Source organism: Hylobates moloch, unplaced genomic scaffold (assembly GCF_009828535.3).
Source record: "Hylobates moloch isolate HMO894 unplaced genomic scaffold, HMol_V3 SCAFFOLD_6, whole genome shotgun sequence".
Classification (NCBI taxonomy): domain Eukaryota; kingdom Metazoa; phylum Chordata; class Mammalia; order Primates; family Hylobatidae; genus Hylobates; species Hylobates moloch.
The window spans coordinates 103,525,280-103,552,524 of record NW_026652281.1 but is presented as its reverse complement, the minus strand read 5'-3'; the positions used below and the strand labels follow the sequence as shown (position 1 = coordinate 103,552,524).

Below are 27,245 nucleotides of genomic sequence, written 5' to 3'. Positions count from 1 at the left end.
GCTGGAATTACAGGTGCTTGCCACCACACCCATCTAATTTTTGTATTTTTAGTAGAGATGGGGTTTCACCATGTTGACCAGGCTGGTCTCAAATTCCTTACCTCAGGTGATCTGCCTTCCTCGGCCTCCCAAAGTGCTAGGATTACAGGTGGGAGCCACCACGCCCGGCTGAATTTTGAATTTTCGATCTAGATATTCTAACAATTTTCTTGATTTATGTTTTTTTTTTTTTTTTTTTTTTTTTTTTTTTGAGACAGAGTCTCTCTCTGTCGCCCAGGCTGGAGTGCAGTGGCGCCATCTCCACTCGCCGCAAGCTCTACCTCCTGGGTACAGGCCATTCTCCTGCCTCAGCCTCCCGAGTAGCTGGGACTACAGGTGCCTGCCACCACGCCCAGTGCCAGGGTGGGAGCTATACAGAAACTTTGCAGAGCAAAGAGGTAGATTAAGAGGGCACCTGTTCATTCTTTATTTGAAAAATGTGTTGGGACCGGGAGCAGTGGCTCACAACTGTAATCCTAGCACTTTAGCAGAGGCCAAGGTGGGAGGATCGCTGAGCCTGGGAGTTTGAGACCAGCCTGTGCAGCATAGTGAGACCCTGTCTCTATGAGAAATGAATAAATAAAATTAGCTGGGCATGGTGGCATCTTAGCTACTTGAGAAGCTGAGGGGAGAGGATCATTTGAGGAGTTTGAGGCTGCAGTGATTGCACCACTGCACTCCAGCGTGAAGTGACAGAGCAAGACCCTCTCTCTAAATTAAAAGAAAGAAACACCTCTAAGATCTTAAAAAAAAATGTGTCGGGGCCAGCCAGGTTTTGAGGATACCAGAGTGACAAGACTGACAGGGTCCTGCCGTTGCAAAGTCCAGAGTATAGATAGAATCTTAATCAGTGATTTCCACCAACCCATTTCTGCCTGCAATGGGAACTATGAAGGGAAAGGCTCAGGGCAGCCCAGCCCAGGTGAGGGGTGGGGTGGGGAAGCAGGGCATGTGTCTGAGAAATCTGGGGGGAGGTGGTGCTCCCCACCAAGACCTCCTGGATCAGGAGGTTTTTTGTTTGTTTGTTTTTGAGATGGAGTCTTTCTCTGTTGCCCAGGCTGGAGTGCAATGGCACTATCTAGGCTCACTGCAACCTCTGCCTCCGTCGTTCAAGTGATTCTCCTGCCTCAGCCTCCTGAGTAGCTGGGATTACAGGCACCTGCCACCACACCCGGTTAATTTTTGTATTTTTATTAGAGAAGGGGTTTCACCATGCTGGCCAGGCTGGTCTCGAACTCCCAGCCTCAGGCAATCCACCCGTCTTGGCCTCCCAAAGTGCTGGGATTACAGGCGTGAGCCACCAGGCCGGCCTTGGAGGGTTTTTGTTTGTTTGTTTGTTTGTTTGTTTGAGACAGTGTTTCGCTCCTGCTGGAGTGCAATGGCGCCATCTTGGTTCACTGAAACCTCTGCCTCCGGGTTCAAGTGATTCTCCTGCCTCAGCCTCCCAACTAGCTGGGATTACAGGCACCTGCCACCACGCCCAGCTAATTTTTTTGTACTTTTAGTAGGGACGGGGTTTCACCATTTGTCCAGGCTGGTCTCAAACTCCTGAACTCAGGTGATCCTCCCACCTCAGCCTCCCAAAGTGTTGGGATTACCGGCGTGAGCCACCGCGCCCGGCCTGGATCAGGAGTTTAATAAGTGAGGGTAGGGACAGAGGCTAGGTAGATGTCCCCCAGAGTGAACAGTGGGTGATGCCCAGAAACTATAGGTCTCAGGTGAGAGAGATTTGAAGGGCTGAGGCTGCGAGGTGGGTGGCGAGGGATGCGCCTGCAGAGGTCGGGGTCTGGCCGCATTGGGCGGGACCTTATGGGCCGGGAGCTAGTAGGATTTTCCTTCAGAAGAGGCGGCTCTACGTGAGCAGGGGCGAGGGCAGGGAGTCCAGTAGGAAGGCCGCTACTGTGGGCGGCCGAAGGTGGCGTGACGGGCGGGGGGGGGGGAAGGTCGGCGGGCCCGCCCGGGGGGCCCCGGGGGGGGGGGTCAGAGAGTGGTAAGCTCGGGGGTCGTCTTGCGGGGCCCAGCGGCTCTGATTCCGTACCCCCCAACCCAAGGGCTGGAGGCTGGCAGTAGGCGTAGTCAGAGGACGCCACCCGAGCCACGCGAGGGAGAAGAGTGGAGATAGACAAGTAAGATGGGCTCTGGGGTTTTCTGATAGAGAAAAAAATAGTAAAGCCAGCTAGATAAGTAATCTGAAGCAGTGGAGAAGAAAGTGAAAGAAACGTTAAAAGCAAATAAGTAAACGGCTTGGATAGAGGAATACCCAGGAGGCGAGATAGACAAAGTTAAAATGAAGGGACTTGGCTAAAGCACCCAGTGCACTGTCCCAAAAAGGCAAGGGAGGCAAGCGGGGCGAAGGAGGGTGGGTGTGGGTGTTCTTCCTGCCGAGGACGCAGCAGCTCCTAGGGAGGGACCGAGAATCCCCAGCTGCCTCCAACAGGAGAGGCTGCGGCTAGAGGGCCCAGGGCTGGGATGGGACCTTCGCGGGGGTCCGGTTCCCAGGGTCGCGGAGAAACGGGATGCAGACGCTGGAAATGGGAAGGAGGTATCCAGGGTTGGCGGGAGGCCCTGGGCAAGTGGCTTCTGCAGTCCTGGGCCGGTCCGGCCTAACCTGCCCCGTCCCTAAGTAACAGAGCGCTTCGTAAGCCCAGGGCGCAGAGCCAGGACACTCATCTCACGAAGCCCTAAAATAACCCCGAGGTGGAAGTGTGTTTCCCTCACTTTACAAATATTGCATCTGGGGCTCAGAGAGGGCGGCCACTCACCCGAGGTCACACAGGAATCGGGCCCGCCCCCAGGCCGTGGAGCCACTAGGAGTGCTCCCGTCCAGGGGTCTTCCCGCCACCACGGTCCCCGCTCTGGGAGGAGCCGGCCCGAGCCCCTCCCGCTCTCCGCCCCAGAGGGGCGGCCCGGGGGCGGGCGGAGGAAGTGAGCGCAGCGGGGAGGAATGCGAGCGGGCGGGGCGTGTCGGCCCGGGGCGGCCGGGACTGCGGCTGGCGGCTGGGACGGCGGGTGCGGCGGGTCCGAGCGCGCACGATGCCTCACTTCACCGTGGTGCCGGTAGACGGGCCGCGGCGCGGCGACTATGACAACCTCGAGGGGCTCAGTTGGGTGGACTACGGGGAGCGCGCCGAGCGGGAGGACTCGGACGGTGAGGGCCGGTTCTGAGGGGCCGTGGCAGGGCAGCGGGGCCTGCCACCCGGGGCCGCCATCCCGGGCCCGCGCCCGCACCTATCCCGGGACCTTGTACGCACACGTCGGTGCGGACTCAACTTTTTTTGGTCCGCGCCGCAGCCACTGGCTCCCCGCCCTGCGCGCGCAGACACGATTTTCCTCGGCCCCGGCGCCCGCGCCCGGCCGCTTTCTCCACCCCAGCTCCTCCCCTGTGGGCCGCGGGCGGGGGCTGCAGACGTGGCCGCCCAGGGAGGCCAGCCGGCCAAGCCGCCCGGCTTGGGGACAGGGCCGAGACCCCATCTCAGGCCCTTCCCGGCCCTTCACCTTCGGTGAATCCCACATCCTGTTCTCGCCTCGGTTCCCCATTTGAGATTCAGCGTCTTTGCCTTTGAGACGGCCGGCTCCCCAACTGCCCAAACCCCTCCGTGTGCCTCTCTGCGCCAACCTAAACTCTGGCCAGAGTGTGCCTACTGGGGGTCTATGGGTAACTGCCCGTGAGTGCGCCAGTGTAGATCTGTAGGGACAGTGGGCCTCAGTGAAGCACTCACACGGAGCCGGACGTGTCTAGGCACTTGAAGTGAGTTAACTCGTTTAATCCTCCAGCATCACCCTTGGGATAAGTACTGTTACTCCCAATTAGGGAGCAGTCAAGGGAGGGGTGGCAGTTATGTAACTTGCCCAGGGGCAGTCAAGCCTGGGTTTGAGATTCCAGCACCTTAACTCTTTAACCTAGGTGCCAGGGCTGGGAGGTAAGCCCCATCTCCTTCCTCCTTCCTCCCAGGTGCCTGCCTCTCTCCACAGCCCTTTCTCTATCTCCTACCCCAGGAGGCCCCCCAGGGGGCTGTTCTTGTTAAGGCCCACCCTTGGAGTGCGAACACGGCTGAGGACATGTGTCTGTGTATGTAGTGGCATATGCATGTGTAATTGTGCTTGTACAAGTGTGTAGCTGTGGGTATCACAGGGTGAAGGCTGGTTCAGGTCAGGGCATTCTCACAGCCCCTGTTTGCTGCAGGGTTGACAGTGATGAGGATGGTGATTTGACTGATTACAAATGCCTGTGATATCTGTGACTGATCATGATGGAGATACATAGGAAGTGTGTGGTTGACACGTGCCAGGTGACGTTATCTGGACCTCTGATCCATTTGTGATGGTGACACGACTGAGGTGATCCATGCCTGATCTGAATGATGGCTATGTGTGTATATCACTTGACTGCCATGTGCAGAGGTAGCACAGGACAGTGGCATGGGCTGCTGGACATTGCAGAGGTTTTACAGGCTTGACAGCTGTGTGAGTGCCCCAGCCTCCATGCCCTTGTCTGCCCCTAGCTCTATTCAAGTGGTCAAAGCAAAAGCCAGCATTGCTTCCCTAACCCTGGGAGGACCTCTGTCCCCAGAGGGTAGACTGGGCTGCATCTCCAGGATCAGCCTGGACCAGTGGGCAGGCAGAGCTGAGCCTAGCTGCTGGCCCCACCTTGGCCACGCCTTGGCCCCTACAGGGTGACTGGAGGGACCTGGAGCTACATTGGCTGAGTCCTGCTAGATCCCTGTAAGCTAGGCCAGCTCCTCCCACTGCCTCCCTTCCTCTTTCTCCTCCTCTTACTCCTTTTCAGCCAGACCTTGGCTGTCTACAGGATGGGGGACACCCTGAGCCCCGGTGAGTGATTTTGATCCTTGGTGGGGACTGCAAAGGGTCAGAGGGCACAAAGCACAGTGAGCCTCAGATCCATCTCCTGCCCCTTCCCCAGCTCAGTCCCCACACCTCTGCTCTGGGAGGCCTAGATGGGCTTGCTCATCCAGCCCACCTTGGCCTGTGGGCAGGGGGTAGAGAGGTCCTGGAGGGGGCACCTCAGGCAGATGTCCATGTACACAGGGATCAGGAGGGTCACCTGGATCCCCACCTGCCACTGGTGCAGTCACAGTTGCTGGTGGGAACACAGTTGTGTAGCTCACAGGCAGTCCCTAGGCCTAGGCCATATTCAGCTTTACTGGGGATCTCAGGTGGTGTCTGAGCAGCTTCGGCCTGGCAGGCATGTCCAGACCTGTCCTGGAATTTTTGGAATGGCTAAGGCCAGAACGGGAGGTCTGAAGCCGAGGGCAGTACAGACATCTAGGCACTGCTTAGACCCTTACATTCCCACAAGCCCTTGGGAGCTTTGGGGGAACTCCGAGGAGTGCCCGCTGTGTGTCTGGCACTAACTGTCCCTTTTCTAGTGCATCTGGGCAGTTGGAAAAACAAGTGTTACGATCTCCACTTCATAGGAGAGGAAACCAAGGCCGCACAGGGAGTAAGCATGTCTCCCTGGGTCACACGGGGGAAGGGCTGGGAATCCAAGCCAGTCTGCCACAGTCTGAATGCCCAGAGGCATAGGTATGCGTACCCTGGCCAAATTGCAGCACTCTCTCTATTTTTAAAGATTGTGATGCATAGATGGACTGGAGTCTGTAGTGGGAACGGAACCTGCAGCTTAGCCCCTACAGGGCTCTGATGGACCCTGGGACCCAGATGTGGCCTTCTTCCTGGGTGGCCTTGCCTCTGAACATCTTTGAGCTTCACTCTCCTTGTCCCTAAAAGGTAGTAAATGCTCTCTACTGGAATGTTGCTGTGAGAACTAAAGACAACTTTTGGAAGGGCCCCGAGCCATCCTAGAGTGATGGCTGAAGGGACAGGGGATAGGCTAGGTCTTAGAGGACCATTTACAGGCATTTGTGGGGAGCTGCTGTGTGCTCAGCTGTATGTTTTCTGGATAGCAATACAGTCTCCCTAGAAAGACCAGGCAACAGTGATGGGGCAGGCTGCAGTACATGAGTTTAGAATAAATTATAATTGATTTCCAGCCTACTTCCACAAAAGAATCAGAAGAAATAGCCAACAAAAGTGTCTCCCCAAGTGATTGTCACTCTCAGGAAGATTGAAAACCATGCAGAGGAAGGGGGCAAGGACTCTGAGATGAGACAGGTGGTGACTTTATCTAAAGAGTAAATTTAGCTTGGAGATTCCTGGCAGCCAAAGCAGAAAGAGAAGTAAGATGAGCTGTATAGCTGGCATTTTCTGACAAAATGAAGCACCTGATTTATCAAAGGGAGACACCTTTTTTGTCACAAAAATCCAAGAGTAATTTTCAAAGGCTTTTCACTGAAGAGCCGTTAATGTCATTAATGTAAGAGGCAGAGTGTTATACTGGGTTTTCAGATTTTTCTTGGGACTCCTTCTGATCCTGAACAAGCATGGAGGGTACAGCAGATACCATAGAGTGTCCGACATGACCCCACCTGTCCTTAACATGACACGGTGGACTGTCTTGACCTCTGGCTGCCTTTGTCCACTGTGCCATTGGCATTGACCTATGCGAATGTGGGACTGAGCTGCTTGGCTCACTTAGCTAGTCCAGGTTGCGGGGTGCAGCAGGTATGCCACTTTCACATGCTGTGGGAAGGAAGAACTGACTTTGCCCCAGAAACTGTCATGGGCACACTTGATTTGTTAGTTTCCTTGGGGGATAAAGAATCCACAGCACAGCACCTGCTGAGTGGTTGTTGGCTCAGAGAAAGCAATTGAAGCCTCATGCTGATACCAAGAGATGTATGAGATGCAGGAGGATGCCTCAATCAGCATTCTCAGCTGCAGTTAAGAAAAATGAATTGTGGCCTATGTAAACAGAAAAGGTTGGCGGGCATGGCCAGTGCATGGCCCAATCACACCACTAGCCTGGGCTGGTGGTGACAGTTCTGTTGCCACCTCCATCACTGGACACCATGCCAGTCCTTCTCATGTCAGAACTGCATACTGCTGCCATCCAACACCAAGATGTGTGCTTTCCATTTGCTGTGAGGCCTTGAGCTAGGGCTGGGGATGCGAGGGTAGCTGGGGTGGAGGGAACACTCAGCACCTAGAAAATGAGTGCTTGGTGTCCTGCTTGATGGGAAGCTGGGAATGGCACCCACAGAGACTCATAAGGGACAAGAGTTGGAAAACAGGCAAGAGTGAATGATGGGAGGCCAGAAAAAACAGTCGAGCTTTGGGAGTTGAGGCAGGCTTATAAAAAAGGAGCATTTCACTCCTTTTGGCGAGATTTCTTGGAGCTGGGGCACTGGCTCACCAGCCTAGGGGTGTAGGCAGAGGTTAGTCTGGGGCAAGCGGCGGGATCTGCGGGCAAGGGGGCCGTTGTGCTGCTCCTGCCAGCAGTCCCAGCTCCCATTTTTCTCCCTGCTCAGTCCGACACCCACCTGTCCGACTTTCTTAGGCGACCCTAGAAGCTCCTGGCATCCACTTCCGCTCTCCACGTCCTGGGGCTTGCCCCACCTCCCGGCATGCCCCGGGCCGCCCTGCAGGATGCCCCCCACGCAGTGCATGGTGGGGTAGCCAGCCGGCCACCTTTGGGCCATGGCAGCTGAAGGTGCTCTGTGCGGCTTCGTCTATCTGGAGGGCACTGCCTGGGCGGTCCCTGAGAACCCTTGGCATCCTGTACATTGGGTACTCCGGAAAGACCGGGAAAGGGACGGGGGCGTGGAGGGGATCTGGGGGCAGGTCAAAGGCTGGCCCCGCCCATCTGCAGGCCCCGTCCTTCAGTGTCCATACATGCTTGTGCTAGGGCCCCTGTGCCCTCACCTGGATTCCCTTCACTGGAGGGAATGATGTCCCAGGTTTTGGTCACTGGCCACTCTCTGGCTATCTCTGGCCCTTCAAGGGCATTGGCGCGGTGCGATATGAAAACTGAGTTGCAACCTGGTGACACTGCAGCTCCAAAGAGCTCCACAGAAATGATTTGGGGACTGGCTTTCTGAGAAGGGGCCCAGGCTGGGGGGCTCAGGAAGCAGGCCCTGATTGTCCCTCTCTCTTCACAGGACATGGCAACCACAGAGAGAGCAGCCCTTTTCTTTCCCCCTTGGAGGCTTCCAGAGGAAGTGACTACTATGACAGGAACCTGGCACTGTTTGAGGTAGCTGAGGAGCCATTTTGGGCCATAGGTTTGGCACACAGAGGCTTTAGCTGAGCAGGCAGGCTGGACACGTGAGCCTCCTCTGTCTTGCTCTTCCTCTCATCTCCTCTTGTGTTCCTGGTTCTCATGGCAGCCGGGCTGCAGTTCCCTTGGCCCTTTCAACTGAAACTGCTTTCCCAGAGGCCACTCACAATCCCACCACCATTGCTACCTCCAGGGCCGTTCACCTCTGACTTCCTTACAACCCCTCAGCAAGGAAACGCCCACTTAGGATTTCCCAACTCAGGATTTCTCCTCTTCCCTCCACTCCTGGTTCTTCTCCAAGTCCATGGTTCTTCGCTCTTCCATGGATTCTTCCTTGTCTTTCTTGGTTGGCCTTTCCAGCTCTGTCCCTCTCTAGTTCCCTGAGTCCTGGTCCATTTGCAGCTTTAGGGGATACCTCTCTGGAAAGATTCCCAAATATCTGCCTCTGTACTTGAGTTTTATCTTCTTCAGACTCAAGCTGAGCAGTGAGATCTGGATTTAAGACGTAGTTTAAGCTCCTAAACTCTGACCCACGAATTCAGCCACTGCATGGCTGAATAATGGAGACTCCTTAATCTCTTTTTTTTTCTCTTTTTTCATTTTGAGGTGGAGTCTCACTCTGTCGCCCCAGGCTGGAGTGCAGTGACGCGATCTCGGCTCATTGCAACCTCTGCCTCCCAAGCTCAGCGATTCTCCTGCCTCAGTGTCCCGAGTAGCTGGGATTACAGGTGCCCGCCACATGCCTGGCTAATTTTTGTGTTTTTAGAGACAGGGTTTCACCGTGTTGGCCAGGCTGGTCTTGAACTCCTGACTTCTAGTGATCCTCCTGCTCGGCCTCTCAAAGTGCTGGAATTACCACTGTGAGCCACCACATCTGGCCGAGGCTTCTTAATCTCCACATGCCCCCAAGGGCCCTCGTCTTCCTTTCTCACACCAAAGCAACTTCTCCCTGTGTGTAGGTCAGAAGGGAGCTGACAGAGAGGGAAAAGCTAAATGTGGGCAGGAGGCAGGTGGAGGCACAGCCTCGAGAAGGCTGCAGGAGAAGGGATCATCGCCTAGACCCCAGTGGGGCTGGGGGCCCTGAGCCCCAGGAGGCCTCCTGACCTGGGAAAGCAGCAAGGTTCTGCGGTGAAGGCCTTGGCCCAGCCCCGCCTGAGGATGGGCTGGAGGATCAGGATCCCATCTCTGTGACTGATGTGGGTACTCGCAGGACTGGGGTCAGGGGAAGACCACCCAGGGAGATCAGGGTTTGGGCAGACAAGAGAGACTTCACTTGTCCCAGATATCACTCTTTTGCCCTCTTTGGTTCCCTGAGGTGACTAGGGTGGCTTTTTTGTGGGGAGGGTAGGCGTGAGTCCTAGAGGTGCAGCCATAGCCGGGAGGTGGCTGGGCAGAGCAGGCAGGATAAAGTGTGCATTGCCCCGCTGCCAGTCGTGTTCTTCCCTGCCCTCTCTCCCCTGAGGCACGTGGTTTTCACAAATGGGCTGACAGTGATTTGTGAAATCAGGTGCCAAGGTGGGGCAGAGAAAAGCAGCCGCGGAGCTGGGACTTTGGGTGCCACGTGCTGGGGTGTGGTGTCCACACCTGTCCAGTTGGATGGCTTGGACTTCCCCAGGCAGGAACTGGGATCAGGCCCAGGCCTGTCTCAGGGCTTGGAACAGGGCCAGGGACCAGGCAGCTGACTCCACACAGCTGGCACCTGCCTGGCCCAGTGCCATCTTGCCCTGTGGCTCTGTTTGCAGGAAGAGCTGGACATCCGCCCAAAGGTATCATCTCTTCTGGGAAAGCTCGTCAGCTACACCAACCTCACCCAGGGCGCCAAGGAGCATGAGGAGGCTGAGAGTGGGGAAGGCACCCGCCGGAGGGCAGCCGAGGTGAGCTGGTTGGGGCAGCAGAGGGGCCACACCTGGGAAGACAGACACAGCACCATGGAATTGGCTGTTTCCCCACATGGTGAGCACACCAGGGGAAGTGGGTGCCAAGCATAGTGAGCAGGGAGGATGGGCACTGAATGCCTTGGCTCAGGAGGCTTTAAGAAGTGAGCCAATGAGAATCCCCCAGGGGGCAGAGGGCCAGGGAGCCCCTCAGGAATGACAGTGGGAGACACAGCTGCCTGTACTCAGCCTTTACTGTGTGCGAGGTACCACACCAGGCCTGGGTTCTCACATGTCAACTGTACAACAAAACCAAGAGGCAGGTGCTTACTATCATCCCCATTTTTCAGATGAGGAAATAGTGTCAGGGACATTAAGGAACTTGTCTAAGGTGACTGAGCTAGACAAGATCAATGTGTAATGCTGGAAGATGGATTCGTAGATTTTATGGGAGACAGATTTGTGGGATATGTAACTATGCAAAATGCCAGATCAATGACATTGTGTGAGGGTGGCTAAGGGTATTGCCCTTGGGGCCAGGAACCAGGTTGTCTCTTGGAAGTCATGCCATCCAAAGCAAGTCACAAACCCTCCTGCTGCTTGCAGTGTTGGCCCAAGGCTCCATTGGCAGAACCCTCCAACACCCCCCGGATTCCTTGAGTGCCAGGGTCGGGAGGACATGTGTATGTGATTGGAGCCTGATGCTGCCTTGTGGAGCTTCCCTGTCCCACTTTTTGGTCACTAATCCAGTTCTCTGGCACTTCAGCCCTCTTCTCTTTGGGGTGACTGTTACCTCTTTGCCTAGCTCCTCTGTGTCATTGCAGCTCAGTGTAGCTGAGGGCTGGGGATTTTTCTACATTTTTCATTTGGAGGCTAGGGACCCTCCCTCTCCACATACTGACTCCCTGAGGTTTGGGAAGCAGCGGTGTTTTAGGAGGAGCTGACGTCTGGCACTGGCTGTAGTATTCTCAGAGGTCGGCTCAAGCAGAAGGAGCTCCTGGCTGGGATAAGCCAGGCCTGCAGCCTCACACCTGGTCGTGAGATTTGGGCCTTTCTGGGGTGGGGCTAGCAGAGAAGGTGGACCCCACTGAAGTGCGTCTCTCACCTTGCCCTTCAGGGAGGCAAACCAGTCCACAGTTCAGAGAGGGCAGCTGATACCTTGAGGTCACACAGACCTGACCCTGACCCTGTGCAGCCAGGTGTGACTAGATAGCGGAGAACCCTAACTGTCTGGCCATGTCTGTCCAGCACTGCAGGGGTGTCTCAACCTCTGAGAGTGCTCTGCCCACAGTGGGTGACAGGATCCTTAGGTCAGAGCCTCATCCTTGTCCCTTCAGGCCAAGCCAGAGAGCTGGTGGCGGGGAGTGAAGAGGCCCCTGAGAACGGCTAGTGCATATCTCAACAGGAATGTGGGAGGGATGCCTGGGCCAGAGAGGGCCCATCATCCCTTGGCCCAATGGGGAACCTGTGAGGATGCTTAGCTTAGCTATCCAGCTTACCTGGCCCCAGGGTAAGGATGGGAGAGGGTGGCTGGGTGTCTTAGCTGCAGTAGTTTTTTCATGGAAGAAGGAGGAGCCGGGTCAAGTCTTTAAGGAGTCAGTAGGAAGTTAGGGATCTGGGGCTGCTGAGTCGTGGTCCTCACCCAGGGCAGGCCCGAGCAGGGGCCTCGGAAAAGGAAGGCTTGAAGCAGGAAGGGTGGGCCTCCGACCAGACCATGCCAAGACCCAAAGCCGCCTCTCCCCAGCAGCTGCTTCAGCTCCAGCTCCGGCCTGATGACCTTCTGAGGCTGCCAGAGGTTATTTGGGGATGCAGAAAGCATTTCCGGCCCGCCCTGCCCTTTCCCACACTGCCCTTTTCTTAGAGTGACTCAGCCTGGGATGGGGGTGGGACTGGGCACTTTTGCCGTCGCTATTCTGTGGGTGGCATCCTCTGAGAAGGGCTCACACAAAGCCCAGATGAGGGAGATCCGTCCCCTGCACTGCTCCACGCAGGACAGGTTGAGGAGCCATTTGTTTTTGCTGAGGCTATTCTGAAGTCCTTTAGGTCACTCACACGTCTTGCCCCAGGCCAGGACCCTTCAGGAGGGGCATTAAGGAACTTGTCTAAGGTGACTCAGCTAGATAAGATCACGGCCATGGAGTTCTCTTCTCCCTGGCTTCAGGGCAGCACGGGCACTGTCTCATGGGGATTCCCTGTCCCCTCTCCCCGAATGATTTTCACTAATCTAGTCCTTTGGATCAGTGAGGAGGCTTTGCTGGGGCTCCAGTGGAAGCTGTCAGGGCCACACTGCGGAGGTTGCACTCTTGGGGGCTCAGTGCCTCAAAAAGATGTCAGCCAGCCTCTGTGCTCTTAGCCTCTGCCCTGGCCTCCTGGCTGGCCCCTACTCTGCCCTGAGTTGAGAAAGCCTGCCTGGATTTGCATATTAGATCTTCCTCACCTGCCCTACAGCCTGAGCACTTTCTCTGTAGGATTTTCCCAACAGGATGTCCCAGGGGCTTCCAAAGCACCGCTCACTGGGTTCAGAAGCACCTTTTGGGTACCTGCAGGGCCTGCTGGTGATAGAACCATAAACAAGCCAAGCCTGCCCTAATATAGTAACAAAATATACAAGTACATTCTGTTACCATGACCTGTAGTGACCACTGTGATAGGGAGTATCAGATGCCAAAGGAATGTCAGAGGGAGAACCAACTCCACCTGAGGCAACCTTCGGACATCTTCCTGGGAGAGGTAACAGTTTCACTGAAGAGGAGTTTGCCAGGCTGTGAGGCAGGGCTGGCTCTCCCAGGCAGAGTCCAACACATTCTCAGGTTCGCAGAATCTGAGGGACCCATGTGGTCAAGGGCTGGAGCTAGTAAGAGAGGTGATGGGACACATCTGGTGGCCCAAGCCAAGGAGTTGGACAGCACACTGGATTACAAGACTACACAGAGGGTTTTCAGCGTGGGTGATGAGATTAGACTTGCTTTCAGAAACCTGCTCTAGCAGCAGAGTGGGCTGGAGTGTGGAGAGGTTGACAGGCTCAGGAGGGTACCACCCAGGTGCCCCAGGTTCAAGGGACTAAGGCTGGGACAAGGCAGGCTGATCTCAGGGCAGCAGGGAGACAGACTGGGTAGAAGTTAGTGTCTACCGGGACTAGAGTTGGGGGTTGAGAGGGAGGGCCAGGGATGACTTCTGGGACTTTGGCTTGAGTGACTTAGGGCCTGCTGGGTGAGAAGGTGGAGATCTGAGACAAATCCCTCTTTCTAGAAGTTTAACAGAAGAGAGGAAGGGAAGGAGGCAGTACCTTGAGAGAGAGTTAAGGTTCCAAAGCTCAACGTGGGTTTTTAAAAAGAATCAGGTTTTACACCTTCCGAGACTCAACTGTCTTCCTATATGAAAGTCAATAGAGACATCCTAGCTGTCACCCCTACCTGCTGTGTTCCCTGGGGCCCCACTGGGGGAGGGGGCCTGCTGAGTGACTAGGGCTGACCCTCCATGGTGCATCCCTCTGATGCTCTACTTGCCCCCTTCCTTTGTGTTCGCATAGGCACCCAGCATGGGCACCCTCATGGGGGTGTACCTGCCCTGCCTGCAGAATATCTTTGGGGTTATCCTCTTCCTGCGGCTGACCTGGATGGTGGGCACGGCAGGTGTGCTACAGGCCCTCCTCATCGTGCTCATCTGCTGCTGTTGTGTGAGTGTCCTGGCGTGGGAGGGGTGGGCTGGGCATGGGCCACAGCTGCCCCTACAGAGCCCACCCAGCTGAGCCGCTCACCCAGGCCTTTCTTCCCACAGACCCTGCTGACGGCCATCTCCATGAGTGCCATCGCCACCAACGGTGTGGTTCCAGGTCAGTGAGCGCCACCCAAGGCCTAGTGGAAGAGAAAAGGACCCAGTATCTGCCTTGACCTACCTGGGAACCCCCATAGCATACCCCTGCCCCAAGCAGTTCTGTAGTGGGCTCCCAATCCCTGATGCCAGGACAGGGCCCACGTAGGAGCTTTCCTGCTTGACAGAGTTGGAGAGTGCCAGTGTGGTTTTTGTTAATATAAAAGCAATACCAAAAAAAAAAAAAAGGGCAATGTATATTTACTGTAAGAGGATTTGAAAGTACAAAAAAGGCTGGGCACGGTGGCTCACGCCTGTAATCCCAGAACTTTGGGAGGCTGAGGCGGGTGGATCACTAGGTCAGGAGATCGAGACCATCCTGGCCAACACGGTGAAACCCCATCTCTGCTAGAAATACAAAAAATTAGCCGGGCGTGGTGGTGGGCACCTGTAGTCCCAGCTACTCGGGAGGCTGAGGTGGGAGAATGGTGTGAACCCAGGAGGCAGAGCTTGCAGTGAGCTAAGATTGCACCACTGCACTCCAGCCTGGGCGACAGAGCGAGACTCCGTCTCAAAAAAAAAAAAAAAAAAATTAGCCAGGCATGCTGGTGGGCACTTGTAATCCCAGCTACTTGGGAGGCTGAGGCAGAGAATATCTTGAACCAGGGAGGCAGAGGTTGCAGTGAGCCAAGATTGTGCCACTGCACTCCAGCTTGGGTGACAGAGCAAGACTCCATCTCAAAAATAAATAAATAAATAATTTAAAAGTGCAGAAAAGTATAGAATGGAAAATTAAAAGCACCCATAATCCCACCATCCTGAAATCATTACTATTCGCCTTTTGGTATATATAAGTCTTAGGGTCTTATGAAGTATTGCACACGCACACTCTATTTATATAAATTATATATATATATGTATTTCCCAAAAGTATATGTGTGTATATATACATATGCATATGTTTACGTGTGTACATGTGTGTGTGTTTCCCAAGTGTTTTTTTTGTTTTGTTTTGTTTTTTTTTTTTGAGACAGAGTCTCGCTCTGTCGCCCAGGCTGGAGTGCAGTGGCGCGATCTCGGCTCACTGCAAGCTCCGCATCCCGGGTTCACGCCATTCTCCTGCCTCAGCCTCTCCGAGTAGCTGGGACTACAGGCGCCCGCCACCACGCCCGGCTAATTTTTTGTATTTTTAGTAGAGACGGGGTTTCACTGTGGTCTCGATCTCCTGACCTCGTGATCCGCCCGCCTCGGCCTCCCAAAGTGCTGGGATTACAAGCGTGAGCCACCGCGCCCGGCCTTCCCAAGTGTTGAAAACGGTTTTTTGATTTTGGTTTTTTGGGTTTTTTTTGAGACAGAGTCTCGCTCTATCACCCAGGCTGGAGTGCAGTGGCATGATCTCAGCTCACTGCAACCTCCACTTCCCAGGTTTAAGCAATTCTAATTGATTCTCATGCCTCAGCCTCCTGAGTAGCTGGGATTACAGGCGACCACCACATTTTTGTGTTTTTAGTAGAGACGAGGTTTCACCATGTTGGCCAGGATGGTTTCGAACTCCTGACCTTAACTGATCCACCCACCTCTGCCTCTCAAAGTGCTGGGATTACAGGTGTGAGCCACTGCACCCTGCCGAAAATGGTTTTTTGAAAACAGGATTCTCCATGGTACACCATAACCTAATTAATGTGATTATTCTCCTGCCTGTGGGTTCCACTTTTTCACCATTGTATACATTGTTGTCATGAACATCCTTGAACATGAATCTTTGTTCATGCCCCAGCAGTTCCCTTAGGAGAGGGTCCTGGAGGTGGATTACGGCATGAAAAAGATTGACTTTTCATTCATTCATTCATTCATTTATTTATTTATTTATTTATTTTGAGACGGAGTCTGTCGCCCAGGCTGGAGTGCAGTGGCACGATCTCAGCTCACTGCAATCTCCACCTCCCAGGTTCAAGCGATTCTCCTGCCTCAGCCTCCCGAGTAGCTGGGATTACAGACATGCGCCACCATGCTCAGCTAATTTTTGTATTTTTAGTAGAGATGGGGTGTCACCATGTTGGCCAGGCTGGTCTCGAACTCCTGACCTCAAGTCATCTGCCTGCCTCAGCCTGTGACCAGCGACTTTTTTTTTTTTTTTGATTGAGTTGGAATTCGCCAGGCTGGAGAAAAAAAGATCCCACTGCACCCTCCTCTGCCTTAGCCTCCTGAGTAGCTGGGACTACAGGTGCACACTGCCACGCCTGGCTAATTTTTTGTATTTTAGTAGAGACGGGGTTTCATCGTGTTGCCCAGGCTGGTTGCAAACTCCTGAGCTCAGGCAATCCGCCCATCTCAGCCTCCCAAAATGCTGGGATTACAAATAAGGCCTTTTTTAAAAAATGTATATTTTTATCATTTCCTTTTTTTAGTAGAGACGGGGTCTCGTCATGTTACCCAGACTGGTCTGGAACTCCTGAGCTCAAGCAATCCACTCACCCCAGCCTCCCAAAATGCTGGGATTACAGGCATGAGCCACCACACCCAGCCAAGATTGACTCTTTGAAAGAATTTCTTGATCCCTGTTCCCAGATTTTCACCAGAGACATTGTCTCAGCAGCAGATACAACCAGCAACATGAGATGACTCTTGTCCCCCTGTGCTTGTCACCCTGGGGCCTAGTCATGACTCTCTGAGTCTTTTAAGGGTGTTAGACTTTGATAGAAGCACAGATTCAGGGCAGGAGCCGTGGACACTCACCTGGTGGCAGGCCCTGTGCTGGGCCTTAGGGCCAAAAGACTGGATGAGACACAGTCCATGCTCTGGTCTGGAGGAGTCAGACTAACAAAGGCACAGGCCTCAGGAGGGTGAGGTGGGCTGAGATGGGACACACCCAGCCAGAGGAGGCTGTAGGCTGTGCACAGGGCATTGGAGGATGGTGGCCAGTCAGCCACTGCTGCAGACTAGAGCTGCTCCCACAAAGCAGTCATTTCCATGGGCCATGCTGGACATTCGAGTCAGATGGGGATAGGATCGAATGCCAGCCTAGATGCTTACCCACCTTTCTGCCCTGGGTAGGTCTCCCAGCCCCTCTACTCATCCATAAACAGGAAAAGCAGTCCCTGTCCCTCTGGGCGGTTGTGCAGGCTTGTCACAAGGAGACCCCTTGAAGAAGAACCAGCCTTGACCTGTGCACACTTTCATTTCTCTGCTGTAGCTGGGGGCTCCTATTTCATGATCTCTCGTTCACTGGGGCCAGAATTTGGAGGTGCCGTGGGCCTGTGCTTCTACCTGGGAACGACATTCGCAGCAGCCATGTACATCCTGGGGGCCATCGAGATCTTGCTGGTGAGTCAGGCTGAGCCCTGGCCAACTCTGGCCATGTCCAAACAGTCCCTTTGGACTCCAAACAGAAGGCTCAGGCTGTTCATCCCCAAACGTCTGGCCAAGGCCTGGGCATTATAAAGTAGGAAGCCTCTTCGAAAGACAAAGACCTTTGTTCAGGCTGGTCTTCCTTTCACCTCCATGCCATTTTGGGCCAGGCAAGAAAGAGGCATGGCTGCCTTCACCTCGGCCCAGCTGCCTTCACCTCGGCCCTGGATGTTCCGTCCACCTGGGCTTCATTGCAGCCATGGCAAGGGTTCCAGGAACTGTTGTATTTAGCTCAGTGACAGATCTTGGTGGTGATGCAGGCTTCCTTCTGGGCTTGTGTGGGCTCTGGCCAGCTCTGTGTCCTCCGGGGCTCTGTGCCAGGGCACTTCAGATCCACCTTCTCCTTGTCCTTTAATCAGGGTAAGCAGCCACAGAACCCTGCTGGAGGTTGGTGCCCCCTCCATGAGCCCCATGGGAGCTCTGTCAGCCTCAGCTTCTCATTCCCCAATGAACTGCCGTACCAATGGGAGAAGAGGCAAGGAGCTGCGGGAGGCACGGGGTGACAGGTGCCCGCCCTTGGGGATCCAGAGGGTAGGAGATACCTAGAGGGACTGCCTGGCTGTTCTTGCCTCCAGGTCCTCTACCTGCAGCATGGACCCTGCACCTGAATCTTCTGATTTTGGGGGGCTTTGGTTTGTTTTCATTTCTCATATCCCTTCTACATTCGTTATGTGGGATTTGTCCCTTCTCCTGTTTATCTATTCAGCCATGTCATTATATCTGTATGGAGTTCTGGATATTTACTTTATTCTTTGGGTTGTAATCCAATACTATCATTATTTATTTTCTTGCTCAAACTGTTCCACTTTGGCTGTTTAACGATTCAGGTTGGCAGCTATGTTTGGATCCTTTTTGTTTGCTTGTTTTTAAATAACAGCTTTATTAACATATAATTTACATACCATGCAATTCCCATACCAATTTATATACCATTGAAAGTGTACAATTCAGTGTTTTATAGTATATTCACAGAGGTGCACAGTCAATTCTAGAACATTTTCATCATCCCAAGAACCCCCATTAGCAGTCACTCTCCATTCCCCGCCAGCCCTGGCAACCAGGAATCTGCTTTCTGCCTGGGGATTTGCCTATTCTGGGCATTTCATATAACAGAATCATACAATATGTGGCCTTTTGTGACTGGCTTCTTTTAGGTACTCTTATTTTTTATTTTTATTTATTTATTTATTGTGAGATGGTGTCTCACTCCGTCGCCCAAGCTGGAGTGCAGTGGCATGATCACAGCTCACTGCAATTTCCGCCTCCTGGGTTCAAGCGATTGTCCTGCCTCTCAGCCTCCTGAGTAGCTGGGATTACAGGCTCACGCCACCACGCCCAGCTAATTTTTTGTATTTTAGTAGAGATGAGGTTTCACCATGTTGCCTGGGGTTGTCTCGAACTCGAGCTCAGGCAGTCGGCCTCCCAGAGTGCTGGGATTACAGGCGTGAGCCATTGTGCCCAGCCTATTCATTTATTTTTTTGAGACAAGGTCTCACTCTGTCACCCAGACTGGAGTGCCGTGGCATGATCTCTACTCACTGCAACCACCGCCTCCGAGACTGAAGTGATTCTCCTGCCTCAGCCTCCCGAGTAGCTGGGATTACAGGCGTGTACCACTACCACCAGTTTTTGCACCACTAATTTTTATATTTTTAGTAGAGACGAGGTTTCACCATGTTGGCCAGGCTGGTCTCAAACTCCTGACCTCAAGTGATCCACCGCCTCAGCCTCCCAAAGTGTTGGGATTACAGGCGTGAGCCATGGCGCTGGCCTATTTTTTATTTCTTTTTTGAGACGGAGTCCCCCTCTGTCACTCAGGCTGGAGTGCAGTGGTGCGATCTCTGCTCACTGCAACCTCCACTTCCTGGATTCTAGCGATTCTCCTGCCTCAGCCTCCAGTTGCTGGGATTACAGGCACGTGCCACCATGCCCGGCTAATTTTTGTATTTTTAGTAGAGATGGCGTTTACCCATGTTGGCCAGACTAGTCATGATCTCCTGACCTCAAGTGATCCCCCTACCTCAGCCTCCCAAAGTCCTGGGATTACAGGCGTGAGCCACTGCACCCGGCCTCTTTTAGGTACTCTTAAAAAGAAAACCAAAATGACAAGTTTCACTTTACAAATAAGAAATAAAACCCTCCTTATCCATCTTCTTGTTTCAGACCTACATTGCCCCACCAGCTGCCATTTTTTACCCATCGGGCGCTCAGGACACGTCGAATGCCACTTTGAACAATATGCGTGTGTATGGGACCATTTTCCTGACCTTCATGACTCTGGTGGTGTTTGTGGGGGTCAAGTATGTGAACAAATTTGCCTCGCTCTTCCTGGCCTGTGTGATCATCTCCATCCTCTCCATCTATGCTGGGGGCATAAAGTCTATATTTGACCCTCCCGTGTTTCCGTAAGTAACCCAGGAATTTATCTGGGCATTGCGTGGACATCCCTCCCATGTAGCCAGCCTTTGATGCCCCAGATCCCAGAGACTGCAGGTGGGCACAGACAGGGGCTTCGACCTGAGTAGGTGCCGGTGCTTCTGTCCCTCACAGGGTATGCATGCTAGGCAACAGGACCCTGTCCCGGGACCAGTTTGACATCTGTGCCAAGACAGCTGTAGTGGACAATGAGACAGTGGCCACCCGGCTATGGAGTTTCTTCTGCCACAGCCCCAACCTTACCACCGACTCCTGCGACGCCTACTTCATGCTCAACAATGTGACCGAGATCCCTGGCATCCCCGGGGCAGCTGCTGGTGTGCTCCAGGGTGGGTCCTCCCTCCCGTCGTCCTGCTCTTGAGCCCACAGGCTGAGCAGGGGCACAGAGCACAGAGCTGTCCTTGTGTGGCCAGCTTGGGAACGGGGGCAAGACTGGCCGCCTTCCCAGCCCCCCAGTGTCCTCCCAGCCTGGCTCCTGGCAGCTGAGTTTGGAGTGAGTGGAGCCTGTCTGGCCAGCGTCCAAGGCCTGCAGCAGCCTGTCTTCCCCAGCCACCAGCCCCTGACACTGCCTGGGGATGTTCCCACAGGATCCATAAAGGCCTCTGTGCGAGGCGGGCGGTGGGGGGTTCTGAGTGATGGTGGTTCAGCCACCTTTGTCTGTCGACTTCTAGCTGGGCAGCTCCTTCTCTGTGGTCAGGATAGCCCTGTGGCTGATGCTGCAGTCATTGGGCTGAAGCTGTCCCCTGAGTCCCCAAAGTTGCCCTGCATCTGCGCCTCTGGCTAGGCTGCCCCAAACTGCCTGGGGTAGTGGGGGGTGGCTGCGGTGGTGACACAGCTACCCCTGCAGAAAACCTGTGGAGCGCCTACCTGGAGAAGGGTGACATCGTGGAGAAGCATGGGCTGCCCTCCACAGATGCCCCGAGCCTGAAGGAGAGCCTGCCCCTGTACGTGGTCGCCGACATCGCCACATCCTTCACCGTGCTGGTCGGCATCTTCTTCCCTTCTGTAACAGGTGAGCCCCGCCTGCCTACCCACCCAGCCCTGTCCCCAATCCCGGGGAGCCCCTGAGAGAGTCTCATCTGTTTTTGGAGGCATCATGGCTGGCTCAAACCGCTCTGGGGACCTCCGTGACGCCCAGAAGTCCATCCCTGTGGGGACCATTCTGGCCATCATTACAACTTCCTTCGTGTGTATCCTTTCCCAGGCCTGGGGCAGGTGGGGCAGAGGACAGGAAGCGCTTGGCCTGTGTACGTCGCCAGGTTGCATGCACAGACACCCCACACACTCATATGTAGCTCCCCTTCTCATGCACACATGCACATACACACCTGGGTGTGTATGTCTGACTGGGGTGGGGGCACGTGGTACTGTTCAGGGACAGTGGGGTGGCAGAGACCGAGTTTTCCTTGACGCCGCCGCAGACTTCAGCAGTGTGGTTCTCTTTGGCGCCTGCATCGAGGGTGTGGTTCTCCGGGACAAGTGAGTGAGCTGGGCCACTCTCTGTAGCAGCGGCTGGGCTTTGGCCTGCCCTCACACCAGCTCCCAACCCCGTGGGTGGTCCTCAGCCTGCTGGCTGCCTTTGGTGGTCTGTGCCGTCCTTCTGGACCCCTGACATCCCTCACTCTGGTGGCCCCTGCAGGTATGGCGATGGTGTCAGCAGGAACTTGGTGGTGGGCACACTGGCCTGGCCTTCACCCTGGGTCATCGTCATCGGCTCCTTCTTTTCAACGTGTGGTGCTGGCCTCCAGAGCCTCACAGGGGCACCGCGCCTATTGCAGGCCATTGCCAAGGACAACATCATCCCCTTCCTCCGGGTGAGCCCCTCTCTCCTCCCCCATGGCCTGGCTGCTCCCAGGCCCTCGCCCGGCTGGGGAGAGAGATAGGGAACACAGATGCAGCACGTCCTGCCCTCAGTAGCCCCCCGGGGCCAGGTGGCCATCTATGAGGAGCTACTGAGAAGTGCCCTGGGCCTGGCACTCCCCTGGGCCTGGAGCTGCCTGGACCCAGAATCTTCATGGCCTGTTTAGGGCTCATCCAAAGGAGAGAGGCCTAGTGAGGTGGAATCGGGAAGACTGTTGACACCCACAGGGATAGACACAGGGGCGGCCTGAGCCCCCGAGGCGGGCCCTGGGGGTGAGGGAGGCCAGGCTGGGGTCTGGGGCCCAAGGTGTGGAATGGGGGTGACAGGACCTAGCTTCCTTCCTGGTGCACACAGGTGTTTGGCCACGGGAAGTTGAATGGTGAACCCACATGGGCACTCCTCCTGACGGCACTCATCGCCGAGCTGGGCATCCTCATCGCCTCCCTCGACATGGTGGCCCCCATCCTATCCATGTGAGCTGGGACCGGGCAGGGCAGGGGGATGGTCTGGGAAAGGCTCCCTGATCCCCAGCACCTCCCTGTGCCTGTGTCTGGTGTTGGGGGCGCAGCTGGGAGATGTGGCAGGCTGCATAGGGAGATGTGGCCTGGCAGGGCTCAGCCCACCCCTGCATTTAGGAGCAAGCCTGGCACCTATGCCAAAGCTATAAAGTGACCAATAGGTCCACACCTCCCTGAGAGAGCCCCCAGAGCAGGTGGCCAGCAGACCTTCCCACTGGACAGGGCAACCACCGCGTCCCTCATGCCTCCATGAAACCACTGCTGCCCCTTCCATCTGTTGATTTTTTGTTTGTTTGTTTGTTTGTTTTGTTTTGTTTTTTTTGAGACAGAGTCTCGCTCTGTCACCCAGGCTGGAGTGCAATGGCGCAATCTTGGCTCACTGCAACCTCCGCCTCCTGGGTTCAAGCAATTCTCCCGCCTCAGCCTCCTGAGTAGCTGGGATTACAGACATGCACCGCCACGCCCAGCTAATTTTTTGTATTTTTAGTAGAGATGGCGTTTTACCATCTTGGCCAGGCTGGTGTCGAACTCCTGACGTCAGATGATCCACCTGCCTCGGCCTCCCAAAGTGCTGGGATTACAGGCGTGAGCCACCATGCCCAGCCCATCCATTTTCAAAGTCATTTGCTTTTAACATTCTGGAATCAACCAGGCGAATCTGTGTGCCAGTGTCTTGCAGGGAGTGGCCAGTATGTGGTGACTCCCAGGGACCCCGAGGCAGCGCTTGTTTGGTTGGCTCTGTCCAGGCTGGGGTCCTCGCCCACCCTGCTCCGTGGCTGACGCTCCTTCTTGCTTGTGCGGTTATGAAAGGCCTCCCCTTCCCTACCCACTCAGCCTGCAGACTTGACAGGGGCCATGTCTCCCTGAGCAGGCTCCATCCCAGCTACAGCCAGGCCTGCTGGAGCCAGCGCCCTCTTGTCCACCCCCCCACACCCCTTCCTCTCACCTAAGAGCACACCTGAAACTGTTTTGCCACAGCCGTCTTGGGTGGTGGCCCCTTGTGCCCAAGTCAGAGGCTACATCTCAGCCTTTATCTCGGGCCTCCTGCTGGGAGCCCCTGCCCCCTGGCATGCCCTGTGTGGGTCTTCGGCTGCCTTCCTGGAGAGCTCATGCAGCTGGCTCTGCCCATTCGTGGGACTCCCACACCCATCGCAGTGACTCTTAAGTGTCTCTGAATGGTTGCATTCAAATGGTCCGGCTCATCTTCCATCTTCCCCTTCATGCATGGCAGCCCCTCACCCAGCTAGCTGGTCACCCAGGTCAGAGGCCTGAATGTGGCCTAGAGTCTCCAGGCACTGAGCTCTTCCTGCCGCCCCTGCACCACCCTCTTCAGCTCTGCCCCGTTACTCCCCTTCCCACCTCCTCCAATGGCGAACGCTTGCCCATCCTCTGCGATCTGGCTCCAAGGACTCCTCCACAGTAGTCTCATCGCTTCAGGCCATGGAAGTGGCATCAATGAGGTTGAGAAGACCTGGCTGAGCCATGCAGGGCAGAGACACACCCCGTTTCTGGGCCAGGCCCAGCCTGACATCAGGTCCCTGGCTGCCGAGGAGGCTGCTCTTCGCCAACCGCCCCCTGTGCCGCAGGTTCTTTCTGATGTGCTACCTGTTCGTGAACCTGGCCTGTGCGGTACAGACACTCTTGAGGACCCCCAACTGGCGGCCCCGGTTCAAGTACTATCACTGGTGAGCCACGTCTCTGACACGGGAGGCCCTGGGGAGGCCAGGAGCCTCATTCTGGGTGAGGCTTGGGCTTCCTGGGTAGGGAGCTCTTGATGAAACACTGTGGGGAGGGAGAGTATGGGGCTGGGGGGGACTGGACCTAGGTCTTGCACCCGGTGACCTGACTACCCACCTGGGACCTCCCACCCGGGACCTGACAGGGCTACCAGGGCATGGGCCAGGCTGTGGCCAGGGGCCCTCCTGGTCCTGCCCTGACTCTGCCCTCCCCTCTTGTCCAGGGCGCTGTCCTTCCTGGGCATGAGTCTCTGCCTGGCTCTTATGTTTGTCTCCTCCTGGTACTATGCCCTGGTGGCCATGCTCATCGCCGGTATGATCTACAAATACATCGAGTACCAAGGGTGAGTGAGCGCTGCCACCTGGTCTCTGCCAGCCGCCTGCACAGCCCTGAGGGGGCCCGGCTGAGCAGGCAGGGTGGTCTGACTTTGGGGTGGGCAGGGAGCTGGGCCACCGTGGGTGCCAGGACTGGGGACTGTAACTCAGGACCCCTGGGTGGTCTTGAGGGGCAGAACCCCTCCACCTCGCATCCACATAGACAGGACCCCCTGGGCAGCACCAGGGGCTCACCAGCTGTGGTGGAATCTGCAGGGCTGAGAAGGAGTGGGGTGACGGGATCCGAGGCCTGTCCCTGAGCGCCGCCCGCTACGCGCTGTTGCGGCTGGAGGAGGGGCCTCCTCACACCAAGAACTGGCGGTGAGTTCCCGCCAGACCCTGGCCAGGACACAGAGGTTCTTAGGGGTCGCTGTCGGGGTCAGAGGGTCGAGAGGTGCCGGCTCCCCGTCCTGGGGCTGCCAGGGGCACCTTCCTCGGCCATGCTACCCAAACCTGCAGGGACCATGACCTGAGAAGGGAAGAAGGGGAGGGGCTCCCTGGAACGGCCGGCCCTGGTCTCAGGCTTCCCCCACCCGGCCACTGCAGGCCGCAGCTGCTGGTGCTACTGAAGCTGGACGAGGACCTGCACGTGAAGTACCCGCGGCTCCTCACCTTCGCCTCCCAGCTGAAGGCCGGCAAGGGCCTGACCATTGTTGGTTCTGTCATCCAGGGGAGCTTCTTGGAGAGCTATGGCGAGGCTCAGGCCGCCGAGCAGGTACCTGCTTTGGGGAGAGAGAGCTGAGCCAGACTGCAGGGGTCTGGACTGCAGCTGGCACGGAGGGGAGGGCCCAGTCTTGGCCAGGGTGGCCGGCCAGGCAGCCAGCACTGCTGCCACCTGAGAGCTGGCACAAGGGGGAGCCAGCAGTCCCATCTTGAAAACTTGGCCTCTGGGTAGGCAGCTCGTTGCCCCCAGGCCCTCCTCCACCCAAAAGTCGTTTTGTTCCCGAGGGGCCTTGGGAGGAAGCCCAGAGGCAGGAAGCTGATGGCCTCCCGTTGGCCCTGGGTGTGTTCCCCACAGACCATCAAGAACATGATGGAAATTGAGAAGGTGAAGGGCTTCTGCCAGGTGGTGGTGGCCAGCAAGGTGCGGGAGGGGCTGGCCCACCTCATCCAGTCCTGCGGCCTGGGCGGCATGCGGCATAACTCCGTGGTGCTGGGCTGGCCCTACGGCTGGCGACAGAGCGAGGACCCCCGTGCCTGGAAGACCTTCATTGGTGTGTGAAGGCCTGGGCCTGGGCTGGGCCCGGTGGGCAGGGGTGAAGTGAGGTGGCAGTGGCTGGAGGGCCACAGGCTGGTGGTCAGCCGTGCTCTTCCTCCCCAGACACCGTGCGCTGCACTACGGCCGCCCACCTGGCCCTGCTTGTGCCCAAGAACATCGCCTTCTACCCCAGCAACCACGAGCGCTACCTGGAGGGCCACGTAGACGTGTGGTGGATCGTGCATGACGGTGGTATGCTCATGCTTCTGCCCTTCCTGCTGCGCCAGCATAAGGTAGGCCAGGAGGTGGGTGCGGGTGAGAGGGGCTGGGCCCTCCAAGGAGCGGCTGTGACCAAACCGCCCACCCAGTCCCTTGCCTCAGGTCTGGAGGAAGTGCCGGATGCGCATCTTCACAGTGGCCCAGATGGATGACAACAGCATCCAGATGAAGAAGGACCTGGCCGTCTTCCTGTACCATCTGCGCCTTGAGGCCGAGGTGGAGGTGGTGGAGATGGTGAGCCCCCTGCCCTGCCCTGGCCCCGTGGATACCATGTCCCGTGCAGCTGGGTCCTCACGGCCAACCCTGTCCCCAGCATAACAGTGACATCTCTGCATACACCTACGAGCGGACGCTGATGATGGAGCAGCGGTCGCAGATGCTGCGGCAGATGAGACTGACCAAGACTGAGCGGGAGCGAGAAGTCAGTGCCCTTTGTGTTTCAGGCCAGGGTGGGTGGCAGGGTCAGGACTTTGGAGACCGCATCAGTGGGTGTGGAGGAATCAGAATGACTCACCGCAGCCCTACCCAAGCTAGTGCTCATTTCCCAGAGGCAAGGTGGTCACGTTGCGCCAGACAGGCCCCGTCCCCCTTTTCCTATGGGACCAAGGCTATCTCCTGCAATTGTCCCCAGGCACAGCTGGTCAAGGATCGGCACTCAGCCCTGCGGCTGGAGAGCCTGTACTCGGACGAGGAAGATGAGTCTGCAGTGGGGGCTGACAAGATCCAGATGACATGGACCAGGGACAAGTACATGACTGAGACCTGGGACCCCAGCCATGCCCCTGACAATTTCCGGGAGCTGGTGCATATTAAGCCGTGAGTGCAGCAAAAACAGCCCCAGCGGTGCTGGAATCTAGGGGTGGAGGTGGGGTGGGGCAGACAAGTCGTGTTAGGTGGGCCAGGGGTGGGGACCCTCCTTGCAGGATGGCTTATGGTGACCTGTGATTGCCTACACTACGTGTAGGGACCAATCCAATGTGCGGCGCATGCATACTGCTGTGAAGCTCAATGAAGTCATTGTCACGCGCTCCCACGATGCCCGCCTGGTTCTCCTAAACATGCCTGGCCCACCCAGGAACAGTGAGGGCGACGAGAACTGTATCCCTTTGTGGAGAGGCAGGCAGTTGGGAGGTGGACAGCATGGGAGGTCAGGCCAGCAGCTCCTCTCCCAGGCACCCCTGGGTGGGCGTGGCCCCGGTGGCCCGGGTTGCCCATTGATTCTGTTGTTGCCTCCTTGACTTGAGGCCCTGCAGACATGGAGTTCCTCGAGGTGCTGACCGAGGGCCTTGAGCGGGTGCTGTTGGTGCGCGGTGGTGGCCGTGAAGTCATCACCATCTACTCCTGAGCCCAGTGTCATCTTGTGGCCTGGAGTTGAGGTCTTGGCCAGGACATCACAAGCTGTGGTCTGGGGTAACAGCCTCTTCCCAGCACCCACCTGCCAGCCCTGCTTGCCTGGCCCTGTCCTGGACCCAGCTTTGCTAGGTCTCCTTGGAAACCAGGCCTGGGCCTCAAAATGGAGATGGATCCCAGGTCTTGTGGGACCCTGGGAGGTTTGGGGACTTTACTGTCTAGCA

General features: G+C 56.1%; 1 protein-coding gene across 1 annotated transcript; it reads left to right on the top strand.

Annotated features, from left to right (window-relative positions):
• Window positions 1–3,000: 3,000 nt before the first annotated feature.
• Window positions 3,001–27,207, top strand: SLC12A4 (solute carrier family 12 member 4). The gene is made up of 24 exons (XM_032157692.2): window positions 3,001–3,187; window positions 8,058–8,152; window positions 9,919–10,050; window positions 13,580–13,726; window positions 13,828–13,882; window positions 17,054–17,184; window positions 19,432–19,673; window positions 19,819–20,033; window positions 20,552–20,716; window positions 20,796–20,894; window positions 21,126–21,183; window positions 21,344–21,518; window positions 21,920–22,038; window positions 23,670–23,768; window positions 24,044–24,163; window positions 24,411–24,515; window positions 24,741–24,909; window positions 25,213–25,408; window positions 25,516–25,685; window positions 25,774–25,905; window positions 25,985–26,092; window positions 26,303–26,487; window positions 26,636–26,769; window positions 26,925–27,207. Exons 1-24 carry the CDS (start codon window positions 3,073–3,075, stop codon window positions 27,014–27,016), a joined length of 3,258 nt encoding a protein of 1,085 aa, XP_032013583.1. The 5' UTR covers window positions 3,001–3,072; the 3' UTR covers window positions 27,017–27,207.
• The last annotated feature ends 38 nt before the right edge of the window (window positions 27,208–27,245 follow it).

Bases quoted from the DNA above. Each gene is read 5' to 3' on its own strand.
- SLC12A4 (XM_032157692.2), top strand. From the start codon at position 3,073: ATGCCTCACTTCACCGTGGTGCCGGTAGACGGGCCGCGGCGCGGCGAC. The intron at 22,039-23,669 runs GTGAGCTGGGAC...CCTGTGCCGCAG, and splicing joins GTGGCCCCCATCCTATCCAT to GTTCTTTCTGATGTGCTACC. The intron at 24,516-24,740 runs GTGAGTTCCCGC...CGGCCACTGCAG, and splicing joins CCTCACACCAAGAACTGGCG to GCCGCAGCTGCTGGTGCTAC.